The 15,794-nt window shown below is 30.9% G+C and overlaps 4 protein-coding genes across 4 annotated transcripts; 1 reads left to right on the top strand and 3 right to left on the bottom strand.

The window, feature by feature from the left end:
- Positions 1-2,470: 2,470 nt before the first annotated feature.
- On the bottom strand, positions 2,471-4,652 carry LOC113855141 (F-box/LRR-repeat protein At4g29420). Its single transcript, XM_027486642.1, has 2 exons — positions 4,093-4,652; positions 2,471-4,011 (listed from the first exon to the last, which is right to left on the bottom strand). The coding sequence occupies exons 1-2, from the start codon at positions 4,550-4,552 to the stop codon at positions 3,113-3,115; spliced, it is 1,359 nt and encodes a 452-aa protein (XP_027342443.1). The 5' UTR covers positions 4,553-4,652; the 3' UTR covers positions 2,471-3,112.
- A 95-nt stretch (positions 4,653-4,747) lies between these two features.
- Positions 4,748-5,720, top strand: LOC113855771 (40S ribosomal protein S15a-5-like). Its single transcript, XM_027487404.1, has 3 exons — positions 4,748-4,877; positions 5,317-5,478; positions 5,620-5,720. Exons 1-3 carry the CDS (start codon positions 4,748-4,750, stop codon positions 5,718-5,720), a joined length of 393 nt encoding a protein of 130 aa, XP_027343205.1.
- A 2,155-nt stretch (positions 5,721-7,875) lies between these two features.
- Positions 7,876-10,481, bottom strand: LOC113854893 (probable caffeoyl-CoA O-methyltransferase At4g26220). The gene is made up of 5 exons (XM_027486208.1): positions 10,328-10,481; positions 10,107-10,186; positions 9,177-9,321; positions 8,934-9,065; positions 7,876-8,464 (listed from the first exon to the last, which is right to left on the bottom strand). Exons 1-5 carry the CDS (start codon positions 10,370-10,372, stop codon positions 8,174-8,176), a joined length of 693 nt encoding a protein of 230 aa, XP_027342009.1. The 5' UTR covers positions 10,373-10,481; the 3' UTR covers positions 7,876-8,173.
- Positions 10,482-12,795: 2,314 nt separating this feature from the next.
- Positions 12,796-15,532, bottom strand: LOC113855770. Its single transcript, XM_027487403.1, has 7 exons — positions 15,498-15,532; positions 14,906-15,038; positions 14,566-14,669; positions 14,153-14,324; positions 13,940-14,077; positions 13,522-13,693; positions 12,796-13,433 (listed from the first exon to the last, which is right to left on the bottom strand). Exons 1-7 carry the CDS (start codon positions 15,530-15,532, stop codon positions 12,796-12,798), a joined length of 1,392 nt encoding a protein of 463 aa, XP_027343204.1.
- Between the last annotated feature and the right edge of the window lie 262 nt (positions 15,533-15,794).

Below are 15,794 nucleotides of genomic sequence, written 5' to 3'. Positions count from 1 at the left end.
TTAAAAATATTATCAATCTCTGTATATAATTTGCAAGTTCAATGAGAACATTTTAAGAATAGATTGTGACTAATTAAAATATCTTGGGACTTAAAGTTAACAAATTTTTATTTTAATTATTGTTTTAAAAGAGTAGCACTCTTGGTCCTTTAATAATAATGTGACTAATTAAAAAATTGCATATATTTATTTATAAAATTATATTATCACTAGAGAGCAAAAGTAAACTTGAAAAAAAAAGAATTAAAATAAAAATAGAAAGACTATAATTATAATTTAAAAAAATACAAAAACAACATATTTAAGTTTTCCTCCAATTAATAATTCTTCAAAGTCTCTTAATAACGTAAGATCCTAAAATTTGTAATTTTATATTACATTATTAAGTCTTTAAATTTGTAAATAGCTTTTTAACTGGAACTTTAACTAATATTTTCAAGGTTTTATTAAGTATAAGTGAAAAATAAAAATTAACTAATTTTTAAAAATATTTTAAAGACTTGTGAAATAGTTAACTATGACTTGATTCCTATATTATTTTAGAAATTTAAGTAAATGTCTACTTTTAATGGAATTCTAATAAAAATATAGTTAAGAGATTCAGTGTTGGTATTTTAGGCCATCACTCATTATACATTTGGTAAAATTAATGAATCCGAAATTAGGAAAAAAATAAAAAATTGTGGTATGTAAATGGGATGAAGGATGGAGCCCCACATTGATGAAAGGGCTAGGCACTTCCCGTTTTTCCTAGCCATGAACCCGCTAAACCCCGCCCTGTTTTTTAGGTCAGTTGAAAAATATTAACCCACCCCATTTCGGAAGCAGTGATGGGTTGACTCATTTAACATTTTTAAAAATTTAAAATAATAAAAATTAAATACAAGATAATAAAATATTAAAAGAATATATTTAATTAAATTATAACTTATATAAATACTTAATTTTATTAAAATTAATATTTTAGCTTTCAAAATATAATAAATTTATATATGCAAAAAATAAAAATATTTGTTTTTATTTTTTAAATAAACAAATTTATTAATTTTATTAGAAATATATTTTTTGCCTCTCAAATAATAAAATAATCTATATGATGCAAATTTTAATAATAAAAGAAGAGTAAATTAAATGATTCCATCAAAATTGCTCTAAAACAGAAGTGTTTAGCAACATTCTTCAATATATATATAAATTTATATGAAAATGTTATTAAACTATCTAAGTTCATAAATTTTGTGAAATTCATATAATAATAATAATAATAATAATAATAATAAATTCACATATATAAATTTAACTATTATTTCATGTCTAACGAGCATAGTAGAAAAAATACCTAATTTGAGGCGAGAAAAATTTCGGTGTAGGCCCCCTGCAGTTGCTTTCCCATCTTTTGGTAAAACCACGTTATCCAAACTAGCCAGTTTCACCTTGCTTTCTCTACTGATTTCTTATGACTAGTTTCCAACGGACCCAAAACGTGCGTAAAAATCTTTCATTCAAACACACTGCTCCAACGTCAAATCATTTGAAAATTGCAAGAGCATTTTTGTACTCACTTCTTATCAACGTAAAGGAGTAAAAGATTAGTAGCATACAATCCAAGGTAACTTTTTCAAAAGAAAAAATTCCTTCCTTCTTCTAAAGGTCGTCTAAACTTTGACGTGCTATACAAATAGGGCATAAGTAGGTTCGACATCAACATTTAAATTATAACTTTATATATATACACCACGGCAGGGTAAATTGAGTTCAAAATATGCTAACAAATCCCAAAAGAATTGCAAGAAACTACAATCTAAACGTAATCGGATAATTCAATAAAAAATAATCAGATAACATGTCAACAATCTTATTTCGTCTTAAATAAAAAAGAACTAAAGGGACTCGGCTTTTATAAAGCGATGTTTATCAATGCACCAAATGATATGGTCATGGATAGAATGCAAGATGTGTAAATGGAGGGTTTTTTTTAAAAAAATCACAAAACCTTTAAGTTGTCTGCAAGTTCAATCTCCATTAGATTTTCACTCAGCATCTGAGAAATGACAAGGCTGAACCAACACATTTAAACAATCCGTGTATCCAATTTTTGTTGGTGTATACCAAGGATATCTTCTAACCCACAACTGGAGACTAATTCTTTTTCCAGTCAAGTGCTGGAGTCCTTCGACTTTATCCTTCCACTCATGAAAAATTTGGCCGATAACCTGCATAAATCTATCCATTCCAATATGTCGTTTCAAGTTAAAATACAACAGCAACGACCTTGGTATTAAGTCCATTTTGTAATAGGGTCAGCTCCATCATGCCATTTAGTAAACTCATTCTGTTCAATAAATCAGGCAAAAAGAATAACTGAAGTGATCAATTTTTTTTTTCAAATAAAAAAATGTATGCTTCTAGAATACAGATTTCTAGAATAAATCAGGCAAAAAGAGTAACCGAAGTGATCAATTTTTTTTTCAAATAAAAAAATGTATGCTTCTAGAATACAGATTTCTATTCTGATAGATCTCCAAATGTACATGTGAATACAATAAGGATGAAAAATCCAAGAATATACATGTATTCAAAAGAAATGAATAGGACAAAGATTTATACAAAGAAATACAACAACAAACAAGCCTAAAACATCTATACAAAGAAATGTGAGAGGGGTGGGGGGATCCTATCCATAAGCAAGCTTCTTCCAGGCAGTTAACCACTAATTTGCTGATCCACAGACCATACACAAATCCAAAGAAGAATGTCGCTACTGATCAGCATGATTCTGTTTTCATCCAACTACATCTATTTTGCCGAAGCAGTTTGGAAAAACTTTTCTTGATGCTTATGCCGTCACAGTTTCATACTCCCCTTTCTGATCCCATATCTAGTTTCTTCCAACTTCCTCTACTTTGCCAATACAGTTGGAAATTTTATTGATATTTAAGTTGCATAACATCTCATGCTTACTCTTACTTCTTGGAGTTCCTTCAACGAAAAATATTTAAAACTGCTAATGTCCTAATACCATTTGTCTATTGTCAAACAGCATAGACCTAAAATACAACAAATTACCGATGATTCTCCCTTTTTACAGACAACAAACAAAGCAATCCCCAAGCTATATGCCATTACAGACCCAGGTATCCTTGATTCCTTCTTTCCATATTCCCCATCTCCATCTAACTCTTGGGAATTTGCTTCTGCATGCAGAGATGAGGTTGCTAGCAACATAAGAATCGACATCACGGTGGACAAGCAGAGAAACATCCGACAATTTGGCGCATTTATCCAAAACAGAGAAAATAAATGCAAGAGTATACCCCATTTCATTCACCACTAGATGTGCAACAAGCTCTTTTAGCGATTTCATCCCAATTCTATCTTCCAAACCTCCCCAGCGAAAAGAATTCTCCATTACACGCCAAGCCCCATAACCCAAATTAAGATATATTATGCTTGGAAAATACTCCAACAAAGTATCAAACCCAAACTCTATCACATCACCCCGCTCTGTTTTTCCATCCAAATCCAACGTAAGCCTCTTCACCATGCTGCAATGGTGAGACATACTACGCAGGAAACCAATAGAGAGGCATTCCACATTAAGTTGAAGGCATTGCATATTAGCACAATTTTTAAACCTAAGCTCATCAGCATTCTCAAGAGAAAGATCAAAATTGGACAAGGAAGGGGCATCAAGCACAATCAATCTAGGTCTAATGCATTTGAGATTGAGATCAACAAGGCAAGGTGCACATATAATCAAAGAAAGTGGAGCATTTGAAACAGACCATTGACAAGTGGTGAGGTGCGAAAGATTAATCTTTGGATCCTTAAGTCCACCAACACCAATAAGATTAAGCTGTGTCAAATTAGGGAAACAAGAATTGATCCTACTTAGGTCTTCGTCATCCAACCTCACAAACTCAAGAGTCAAAATCGCTAGCGTTGGCATCGAACACAACCCATCCACGGATAACCACGCGTTCCTCACAACCAATTTCACCAGATTACGACCTGCAGAAGAAACATTCATCAGAGAAAAACATAAAATTTATAAATTGGGGAATTAGAAGGGGGAATTGCAGAGAATCTGACACGTGGAGGAGATCAAGGACAACGCTTCGGATCGGCGCCAACAAGATTGGACCCAGAAATCGGAAACGGAGAAGGATTTGAGAGCGTGGGAAACAGAGGGAAGCCAGTCTTTGATGAAGTTGAAATCGGTGAGGTAAAGATCATCGGATTCATCCTCGACGTCGTCGAAGGAGATGCCGCCGAGGGCGCGGTCAACGCCGAGAGACACGGATTCGAGGTTATTGGAGCTGCGTACGAGGTTCTTGAAGACGGTCTTAAAGGGGGTGACGAGGTGTTTGGTCTCCGGGGAGCGAGACTTGAGGTACCGTGACATGGAACACACTAGGCTTACGCATCGCACATCGTACGACACTGCGTTTAGGCTCTTTGACACCACCCTACACCGTACAAGATCCGTTGAGTCCGTTAAACGACTCAGAATTTCGACCAGCAGCGAAGGTGGTAGCTCCTCCATTCGCATTCATTCACAACCGACTCTGAAAATTGCATTCCACCAAGAGAAAACAGCGGATGTTTCTGTTTTGCGTGTGGCCCTGGAATTTTGACTATTTTACTAGTTTGGTTTACTTAACCCGAAATGTCGAATATGCCCTTGTGTCAAAATTTGAAAAACCTTGCTTCTGAGTTGATGGGTACAGTGAGGGTTTTTGGGAAGATGGGGAGAAGGATTCTGAATGATGCTTTGAGGAGTATGGTGAATGCAGAGAGGAGAGGGAAAGCTACGGTGGAGCTCAACCCCATCTCCGGTGTTATCTCTTCCTTTCTTAGCATCATGAAACACCGAGGTAAGGGGGTTAGTTTCAAGGATTCATTCACTCTTTTTTAAGTTTGTATTCTTTTTGATAAAATTCAGAACCCCTTTTAACTGCCTGAGATTTTTTAATCTTTTTTTCTTCTACATTTGAGGACAACAATGAAATGAATGGATCCCCTTTCGATTGTAATTATCTGTTAAATCAAAATGAATCTTTATTTTCTCTATTTCTAATATTTTGATTATGCACTGGAACATTTTATGATTGTAGTGACAAAATTTGGTTTTAATCTCCGAAATGATAACTTATGCGTTTGGAGACTTCTATTACTGATATGATAAATGCCATTTTTATTTTCCAGTAGCAGGAGTATGTTCTGAGTCTTACTTTCTGTGTGAAAAAATTATCTCATTTACTTAGTTGGATGAAAATGAAAGCCCCTGTACCTAACTAAAAATTCTTGTTATAGGATATATCAAGGATTTTCAAGTGTATGATCCGCATAGAGTGGGGAGAATAACAGTGGAATTACAAGGTAGGATTAATGATTGCAAGGCCCTTACGCATCGACAAGACATCAAGGCAAGGGATATTGAAACCTACAGATTGCATACTCTTCCAACACATCAGGGTGGTTGATGCTTAATGTTTTGTGGTCATATAGTTGGAATGCCGAATGCTGTTTGTATCAGGTGCTACTTGTTATAATTCGTGTTTAAACTTTCAACAACAAAAAGAAAAAAAAAATCAAAGGAAATGGATAATCATGCAGTTCTCCTTCTCTCTTTGCAGTGGGGTTATGTTGTGATTACAACTCCTGATGGTGTTTTGGATCATGAAGAGGCCATTAGAAGAAATGTAGAAGAAATATAGTACTCATCCATTTAAAAAAAAATACTTGTAACCAATCCTATACCTGTAACCAACTCTATACCCGTGTGAGGATGAACATTAATCCGTGTACCTGTATTCTCTCAGTACTCACATACCTATCTCGTGCCCATTATCCGTGTTTATTTGAGACAAAAAATATTTATAAAGAAAAATATATTTATTTAACTTCACATAAGGAGTTGCCAAACAAGTTATAAATATAGATAAAAAATAAATATTCAAATAATACAAGTGCTGAATATATCTTAATATAACAATTTTTTAAATTAAAATTCTTAGAAATAATAAGCGAAATTAAATATATAAGTTATTTGTCGATAATGACCCTGTTTTGTGTGAGATCCAATCGAACAGCAACAACAGAGTGACAACGAAATAGATATGTAAAATTAGTAACCCTTCATGTCAGATTATTTGGTGACTTCTTATGGCGATATTGACAACTAAATATGATGAATAACGTTTTATAATTGCTAGGTTTTAATGAGGTAGACATTGAGAATGAAAATAGAATTAGAATAGAAAAATTCAAGTACCAAATGAAAATAAAAAGTGGATATATAAAATATTTTTTTAACTTTTGAAACTAAAATTGTAACAAAAATAACTGATTTAATTAAAATAATATATATATATATATATATTAATACAAATATTTTTAACTCATGTACTATACAAAAATATTTTGTTAAAAATACAAATTTTTAAAAAATTATTTTAATGAATTAAATATTTATAATGTATATAAATTTTAAAAGAAAGAATTTAAATAAAAGATAAGTAGTTACAATAAAATTTTATAATAAAAAAATATACATTTATATAAAAAATATATACTTTTTTATCTAAAGAAAAAATTAACAAATAAGAATTAATAATATTTTTTTTATATTTTATATCTTTTTAAAAACTTTGGTAAATTAAATAGTAAGAATAATATTATTTAAATTCAATGCACATGTTGTATTAAAAAATATTATTTTAAATTAAAATATAAAAAATAAAATTTAAATATTATCAATAAGTTTATGCTAACAGTAGGTAATTGTAAAATTTATAAAATATTACAATATATTTATTATTTATCATTTACTTTATAATTTTATTAACAAAAATATTTATATAAAAATTATTTTATATGTGTGTCATATATAAATAATATTTTTTAAAAAAAGTTAATCTCATATCAATTATATAATAATTAAATTGTATTGACCTAATTAAATAATATAAAGTAGTAAATAAATTATTCTATTAAAAATATAAAATAAAATAAATTTTTTGGTTTAATTTATTATTAAATATATTTTTATATTAATCTTATATAACTTTACATAAATATTCCTTTCGGTCCTTTTTATAAGAAACAAAATAGAGCATTTTTTTTGTCCTTCTTACAAGAAATAAATGATATATTAAATATGCATTAATTGCTAAAAATTTTTTATACTATTCTTTTATTAGTATCATTAAATATACAAATTACTAATTACATCATTTAATATCATAGATATTTTTGAAATAAAATTTGTATTTATGAAAAATATAATAGAATTAATTATTTTCCTTGGTTCTAGTGATTTAGTCTTTTATTTTTTATAAAAAAGATTGAAGAGAATACTATAAAAATACAAAAATTTAATAGATAGTTATAGAATAAAATATACATATATGCGGGTATGAGGTGGGATAGATATTTAGATATTTATACTTGCACTCATCTCAATTAAAAGTTATGGGTATTTATTTATACTTATACTCATGTAATGAATAAATACTCTACCTGTTATAGATAAATTTTGTGTTTATCGAATCTTTTACCCATTATCATTTCTAGTATTAAGTTTAGCTATAACATTCAAAGAGTGTTTTATACTATGACAGAACGTTTTTTCCTGTTTTAGCAGTTCATGTATGATGAATGTGACGGATTGGATTTGATGCTTTGCGGACATTATTCTTATAAAGACAAAATTTAGGTGCAATAACATAGGTATTATTGGGATTGTTTTCCAATTAGTAATGTATATTCTATCAACCAACTTATCTTTCTCTTATTTCCAACCTACGTTGTACCTCCAAGAAAAAAAAAACATTGTAAAAAAACATTAATTTCTGCAAACCAAACATTTGGGGTAGCAGCGCAATAGTCCATTATAGACACATTACATTTTATTTTATTTATGAATTGTAAATAGCGATAGTCCCCACAGTTCCACATTAGAGTCACACCATAGGCTCTACAGAATTGGAGGCAAATCAAACTTTATCCGACACGTCAGTGGGAACGATGTGTATGTAACCATCGTTACCTTTATTCACTTGAACGCGTTCTGCCACAGATAACTTAGTACGTAAATTTAGCTCCAAAAACAAATAACGAAACTTAGCGGATGAAACTTCAATCACAATGCAATATTGTTATAAAAGGATCAATGAGCACGGCGGCAAATAGTGAGCCCATCGCCTATTGAAGCAAGAGAAATTTCAACACGAGAATCATCTGCAATTGCTTTGTTGAAAGCTAGTGCATCCTGCCTTATTCTTCGTTTGGGTTGTGGAACATCCTCTTCAGCCCAGGCAACGGTTCCACCCCAGAGGGTATTATCATAGATAATTAACCCACCAATTTTGACCAGTTCAAGAAGCCGCTCGTGGTAATTCCAATAGTTTCCTTTGTCAGCATCAACGAAGGCAAAGTCAAAAGTTCCCTTATTTGATGGCTATAACAATACAGTACATAATCACTAGCCAGTACTATATAAGCTTGCAATATCAAACAAAAATTACTATATGGATGGAGGAAAAGAATGGGGGAAGGAAAGGAAAGGAAGAAAGGTAAGGAAAAGTTGTGTATTGGAATGAAATGAACAGCATTCCAGGGCCATTAATATTTTTATAACTATTTTTAATATAATTAATGATTTCTTTTCACTCCTTTTTAACTCAATTTTTTTTTATCATTTCCTTTCTTCTTATTTCAACCCATTCAAACATTATGTTCTCCAGTCTCCACTTTATTTATTGTTTATGATCATATTTTTTTTTCAATCTATTTTTTTTTCTATTTCACTTTTCATATAAACATACCGTTAACGTAGAATAAATCTTAGGAAGGAATTTGAATCCACTTTTGTATTAACGTGAAATGATTATGTCAATCAAATGAAAGTAACAAAGAATGATGCTCACATCTTCTAAGAGTTTATCAAGAACCGGTAAAGCTGGAGACTCTACAAAGTCAATCTTGTGTTCTACACCGGCCTTTTTGATGAATGGTAGTCCTATCTCATAAGCTTCTCTGTCTGGATCCAAGGCTATAATCTACACCATGCAAACAATGTAACATTGTACATCATTATTTTATTTTATTTTTTCTGTAATGCACGTTTGGAACAGGGGTACGAAGAACATTTTCTATATATAAAATCAAACCTTTCCATCATCGGGAATGGCAAGTGCGGTGCAGAGAAGAGAGTATCCAGTAAAAACTCCCACTTCAATTGTCTTTTTAGCATTCAATAGCTTCAAGAGTAAGGCCATTAATTGACCCGCATCAGGTGCAGCACCCATGAAGCCCCTGGTGAATGAAAATTATATTATATCAACAAAGTTTCCCAATGTTTGATCTGACAATCAAATTTATAAGGCCCTTTAACGTTTACTTTGTGTTAGACTATCAACCACTTTGAACGGGCTTACCAATAAGCTTCTATAAGGAAAATAATAATAATAATAATTTTTCTAATAAGTTATCTCTTCAGAACTTTAAAAAAATATAAATTAATTTTAACTCATACAAAAAATTTGATTTATTTTACTGCTTAATTTTATTATTATTTTTTTGCTATTGGTAGGGACTAGAAGCCCAAAAAAGAAACAATTTGAGAACCAAGATAGTTAATTTCTAAATAGGGGCATAAGAAGGGAGATGTATCCTCAACTATGAAAAAAGGACTCAGTTCCTGTAACCCCTTTTTGACTAATCTATTAGCACACTGCTTCACTTCTCCATACCATAAATGTAGTCCAACTAAATAAATTTTACACATTTCAAAAGATTCTCAATCCCTTGAATTAAGGGGTACAAAGTGTGGATTAAAGATTGAACATTCCAAACTAAAGACAAGACTGAGTCACTTTCAATCCATTCTTCAAAGCCTTTAAGTAAAACTAATTTGACCCCATGTAGATGCCTCATAATTCAGCTTCAAGGAGGGAAAAAAGATCAAGCCTTCCATAATTAATAACAAACTATTCTTAAATGCTTAATTTTTAATTCATATAAATACTTATTCAGAAATTTATCAAAGCTAAACCTAGTTTATGTTAATGTTTTCTTAAGCTAGAACTAGGGCAGATTACCAAGGGTGGCTAGCAGTGGCATTCCTTAGCTCTTTGAGAACTTCTGCTTCTCGTGGGTAAACGCTGGTCTCCAGTATATACTGCCACAACATTATTATTGGGTTAGACAAATAGGATTGAACAATTTATCATGACAAAAAAAAAAAAACAATTTATGAAATTAAACGAAGGCAAGGAAAATGCAAAAAAAAAAAAAAAAAAAAAAAAAGGTTAAAACGAACCTTGGTCAAGTTCTGACTCTGGAGTATTACTGGATTAGAGGTCATTTTATGCTTTGTTGCAGCTTCAATGTTGTCTCACTTGTTTGTTTTAGCCTCTCTTGCTGAGGCCATTTTAAAACAAGTGTTTAGAGGGGGTTGCACGTTGCAACCGCCTATCCTTTGTCAACGAACCCATACACTCTTGTTGGGTCCATCCAAAGCATTCACTGATTAATGCATTCAATGCAAACACAATAACAATGGATGTAGGGCTCAGATTCCATGTAGTAATTGCAACTTGCAGATAAGTGATTTTTATATTTTTATTTAAGCGATAAATTTTTATTTTAAGAAAAATATAAAGAAATTTGGATACAAGAAGGGCAAGAGTGGGCTGTGGCCTACTCTTATCTATTAAAAATTAAATTTTTAATATGAATATCAGATTTATATTTAAAAATGTAACATATATTAAAACTATAGAAGAAGTTTTAATATATCATTGGTGTACCAAAATGTTTGAAAGATATATTATACTATTAGTATAGACGTACAATACGCTTGTATTAATAATTTAACTTCTGCTAGATATAAATTAAATTAATGAAACTAAATCTTGCATCTAACTTTTTTTCAGTACATGACGTTTTCTTTTTATAGTGTGCATACATATTTTTTAATTTTTTTTTCATTCTTCCTTCACTTGTTTTTTTAATCTGTCTTTGCATATTAATACCAAATGCATACAATGTATGCAAATTATTAGTTTGGATGAAGATAATGATTGTTTCGGCAGTCTAAATATGTATGCACACTCCAAAGGAATTAAAGAGAGATAAAAAAATGTGTTGAGAAAATAAAAAGACATAAAATGGGTGTAAAAAATTTAGAATATATAAAAAAACATAATTACACTCTTTGTTTTCATTCTTTACTCTACGTGTAATTTTGTTTTCAATTTTAATTATTTATCAAATTTTATAATTTTTAAATTACCTCTTGTATCTTAAAATTTTATCTAATAATTAAAAATATATATAACAAAAGTGTGATATATTATATATTTGATATAAATTTACAAAGGAAAACATATACATAGTAGTTAAATAAAATAGACTTTTAGCGCATTTTAAATATTTTATATATTTTTATATGTTAATTTTACAAAATAATTACGCACCACATTTTTATTACATTTCTATCACTTATTAAATAAATTTTTTATTTGAGAAACTTAATTTAAGCAATTAAAAAAAATTAAATAATAGCATATAAAACTTACAAAAATCAAAATTATAAATAAACTAAAGTCTAAGTACCAACCAATACTACCAACCAATAATGTAATTAAACTTGTCTATGCAATTCAAAATTTTTATTTTTTTTAAGGATTTGGCGACTATATCACATGATTTTCTTTATTTTACAATATTTTTACAACAAATTTCTTTTATTTTTCTCTATCACACCATCCATCTTATCATTTTTTTTTCTCTTTCTTCTTTTAAGTTGCAACGAAAATTTTGGATTCGAATTCTCTTTAGTTTTGGTAGGAACTAGATATCTAATTCTATTTTTGCTTAAGTAAAAATAGATTCGCTTAAATAAAAATGTAAAAAATGACAATTTTTTTTTCCATAAAACTAGCTTAAGCAAATTTTTGCAGATTCGCTTAAGCGAATTATTTTAACTTAAACGAATTTTATATCTTCTCTTTTAATCTTTTCTTCTCCTTCTCCTTCTCCTCATAACTAACACTTTCTTTTCAATTTTTATGTTTAAACCTTTTTAGCTTCCATATTTAACATTTTTCCTTTTCTCATACTCAACTCTTCTCTTCTTCTTCCAACTCATTCTTTCCTCCACCTCATGCTCAATTCCTATCTTCCTCTTCCCACTCTCACCCTATCTCATATCTATCTTTCTCTCTTTCTTCCATACTCAACTCTCCACCTTCCTCTCTCTCTCATCATTTTTATACCATTCGCTTTCCTTATTTCCATCCATCCTTAGTCCTCTCTTCTCCTTACACACAACTTCCATCTCCTCGAATGCACAAAATTTGCTTAAATCAAAAAATTTTGCTTAAGTTGCATAAATTTTTTTTGTCATTTTCTGGATTTTCATTTAAGGGAGAGCCCATTTTTGCTTAAGCACAAATGGAACTAAATGTCCAGTTTTACCAAAACTGGAGGAACTTGTATTCCTCCGGTATCCAAAAATTTTACAAATAGCATTCCTCTTTCCTTTTCTATTTTCTTTTTAAGATCCCAGTACTTCAAAGTCATTTTAAATCTTTACTAATAAACCAAATAAGTAAACAAAATGAAACAACTAAAAAACAAGAAAATTGCGTTCATATTATCAAGTGACTAGAATATATATCTATATTTATACATGTACACAGGCTGTAGAATAGAATAATGACAAACTACTGCGATTGAAAAAGAGTTATGTTGTTATAATTAAGCAAGCAAATGAAATGAATTTTATAGATGACCCTTCTTAAGAGACAGAAATTGGGCAGCGAAGGTATCATAATCAGGTAGCTTTGGATGAACATGACTGCATTGACTGGCCTTCTCCTTAGTGGGAACATCTTTATTAGAATTCAAAGATTTTGAAGCCTCTTCCTTATCTGTTATCGTTGTTTTAGGAAGGGAAATCGAAGTTTGCACCCTTGCAGATGATGTTACAACAGTTTCCTCACTCGAGAACCTTTTAGGTTCTGAACTTGGCTTAGATGCTGCATGTTCCGATGATCCATGCTCAGAACTTGCCCAATTATCCATTGATGTTGCCTTCTGATCTTTAATCTCATAAGAAACCCTTGAAGGCTTCCATCCAAGTCCTGCACCAGGAATCTTAGAAGCCTTGTTAACACCTTCTAACCCGCTTCCAGAAGAACTGTGCCATCCACTTGAATACTGTCTTGTTAACTTTTCTAGGTTAGAAAGTCCTGCAGCAGCTCTTGCTGCCATGCTTGCACGTTCTGCTGATTCTGCAGCTGCATGCGCTGCTGAAGCAGCATCCTTGAATTCCATACTCCAGCTCTGTCTACCCATTTGAAAAACACTCGTGTTTTTAAGATAAATGTCTTTAAAATTCATTTCTTGGATTTCAGTTCCTGTAACAAGTTAAAGAACTCCAAATATTCAGGTATGTGATTACAATCTTAAAACAAGATATTTATCATAAAGTGATTAAAAAGTTACCTGAAGAAGCTAAACTTGCATTTTGGTCATAAGAATTCATAGATATATCGTGCATTTCAGTAAGTTGATAAGAAGCACGTAAATTGGGAGGGTCTTTTTCAGCTCCAGCAGGTGGAACATAGAGTTGTGGAGGTTCCACATAAGTAGTCTTATCAAAAGTATTTGCTCCAGCCTTGACATATAAATAATGTCAAAATAATATGGTACAGCATATTAATCACAAACTTATTCTTCATAACAATTATGGTACTTGAACAATATATTATTATATATATATTTTTTATCTTTTTTACATACACGTATCTAAAAATATGCCCAAAAAAGAATAACTAAAAGTTGTCCTATAGAATTTTTAAAAAAATATTGTTGATAGTGATATAAAATCAACTAAAGATCATCCATAATGAACAAAGCCTACCAGCAAATCTTGAGATGACTTCATATCATTTTCTTCTAATGACGGTTGCCACATGACATTATGTTCCTCAGCAATTGCTGTCAGTATTTTGATCTTTGTTGGACCATCGGCTGCTTTGGTAGACAATTTCTCAACCAACTGAAAAGACAATACTGAATTAGAAAATTATAATAAATTATTTTTAACATGATCCTTCCAAACAGAGAAACTTGCCAAACGATTTACACCACAGTCAGGGCGTAATTCAACAGCTGCGGAGACAAATTGTCTTCCATACTTAGCCATAATATGCATCCTTACATCCACAAGCTCAGGTATCTCTAAACATCTTGGAGATGCAAATATTACACTTGAAATTGCTTCCTTCGAATCAATGGGGCAGTTTCTAGGAGGAAAAAAAAAAGAAAGAGAATGGATCAAAACATTAACAATGGACAATTTTATTGAACTAACTTCTAGATTGCAAATATCAATACTTTCTGTAAGGAAAATCCTCATGCAGCTAGCATTCCCTTAAATGCATGCGTGTTGTTACAAAGTAAATTGCAAGATATAAATATAATCTCACATGTAGAAAACATAAAAACATGTGCTAGAGTTATTTAAGGTAGGTGAGTTTTAAATACCTTTGTGATTGAATCATCGGCAAGCGTGCTGCTATAAGTTCACAGTATATCTCAATAAGATCATATGCTGCCATCATCTTCTCTTCCGTTACTAAATGTTCAACCTGAATAATGAATAATGCAGGAGAAAAGTCAATAAAAACACAAAAAAGAAAATGTTTAAATATTTTCTTTGTCCCTATATTTTTATAAGATTTTAATTCTTAATTACTTGATTTTTTTTTATTTCAATTTTAGTCTTTAATTTTGTTAATTTAACATTTTCAATTTTTCATAATAATGTGACTAATTAAGAAAATGGTATTAAGAACTAAGATTGAATATAGAAGATTATGATTACTTGGACTCTAGCTTTGAGGTTATGGCCAGAGGAAAGCAACTGGCCCAATTCCCTCCTAAGCTTCTTCACACGGCCTTCTCTCTGATTCCTCAAAAGCTTTATCCGTGAAACCGCAAGCTTCAATGCGGTTTTGCTGCGTCAACCAAATCAAACTCAAAACACCAAAACCTTCTTCGGTAATGAAACAGAAAACACAAATTTTAATTTATTCAAGCCCAATTAACCACAAATATAATAATATCCTTTTATTTTGAAATGAAAAAAAATTAATTCTCCCACTTTTAAATAAAAATACACCAAATATATTATTAATATTAATATAAATACATATTTCAATCATATTTAACAGTTCAAAATAAAGTTTATCAAACTCTTAATTAGATAGACACTTAAAGTTCTTGGCCAATATGGAATCCCTCAAGTGCAGTAGCCAAGTCCGCCACAGCCCAAATTAAACAATAGTATAAAGAGTTTCATTATTTAAAACTACATTTCAAATATAAATGAGACACCTTAAATGTACATTTCTAAACGTGCATAAAATGTTTTTCCAGTGTAAATTTCTCTCTATTCCCGGAATCAAGTTTCATACCACTTTGCGGGCTTGAAGCTTCTGTGATGCAGCATACCTCGTACAAGGAGAACACAAAATTCTTGACAAAAAAAATGAACACAAAATTGGAATCAAGGAGAGAGATTATGGTTGTTTGTGTGTCTGAAACGTAACGGCTTTTGGATTTACAAAGAAAGTTTTACGTCACTGTCTAATTGTTGGGCGGGCCTTTGCTGATATCAAATGGTAAGGAACTTCAAGTATAGAAGCAAGACAGACCCAAGAGCTACTCTAAAGACGTGGAATGCGGTGATAATAAGAGTATATAGTAGTAAT

The sequence above is a fragment of the Abrus precatorius genome, unplaced genomic scaffold (genome assembly GCF_003935025.1).
Source record: "Abrus precatorius isolate BTA unplaced genomic scaffold, Abrus_2018 Scaffold11, whole genome shotgun sequence".
NCBI lineage: Eukaryota > Viridiplantae > Streptophyta > Magnoliopsida > Fabales > Fabaceae > Abrus > Abrus precatorius.
The sequence above is the reverse complement of the archived record's forward strand: the minus strand, read 5'-3'. Positions and strand labels throughout refer to the sequence as shown.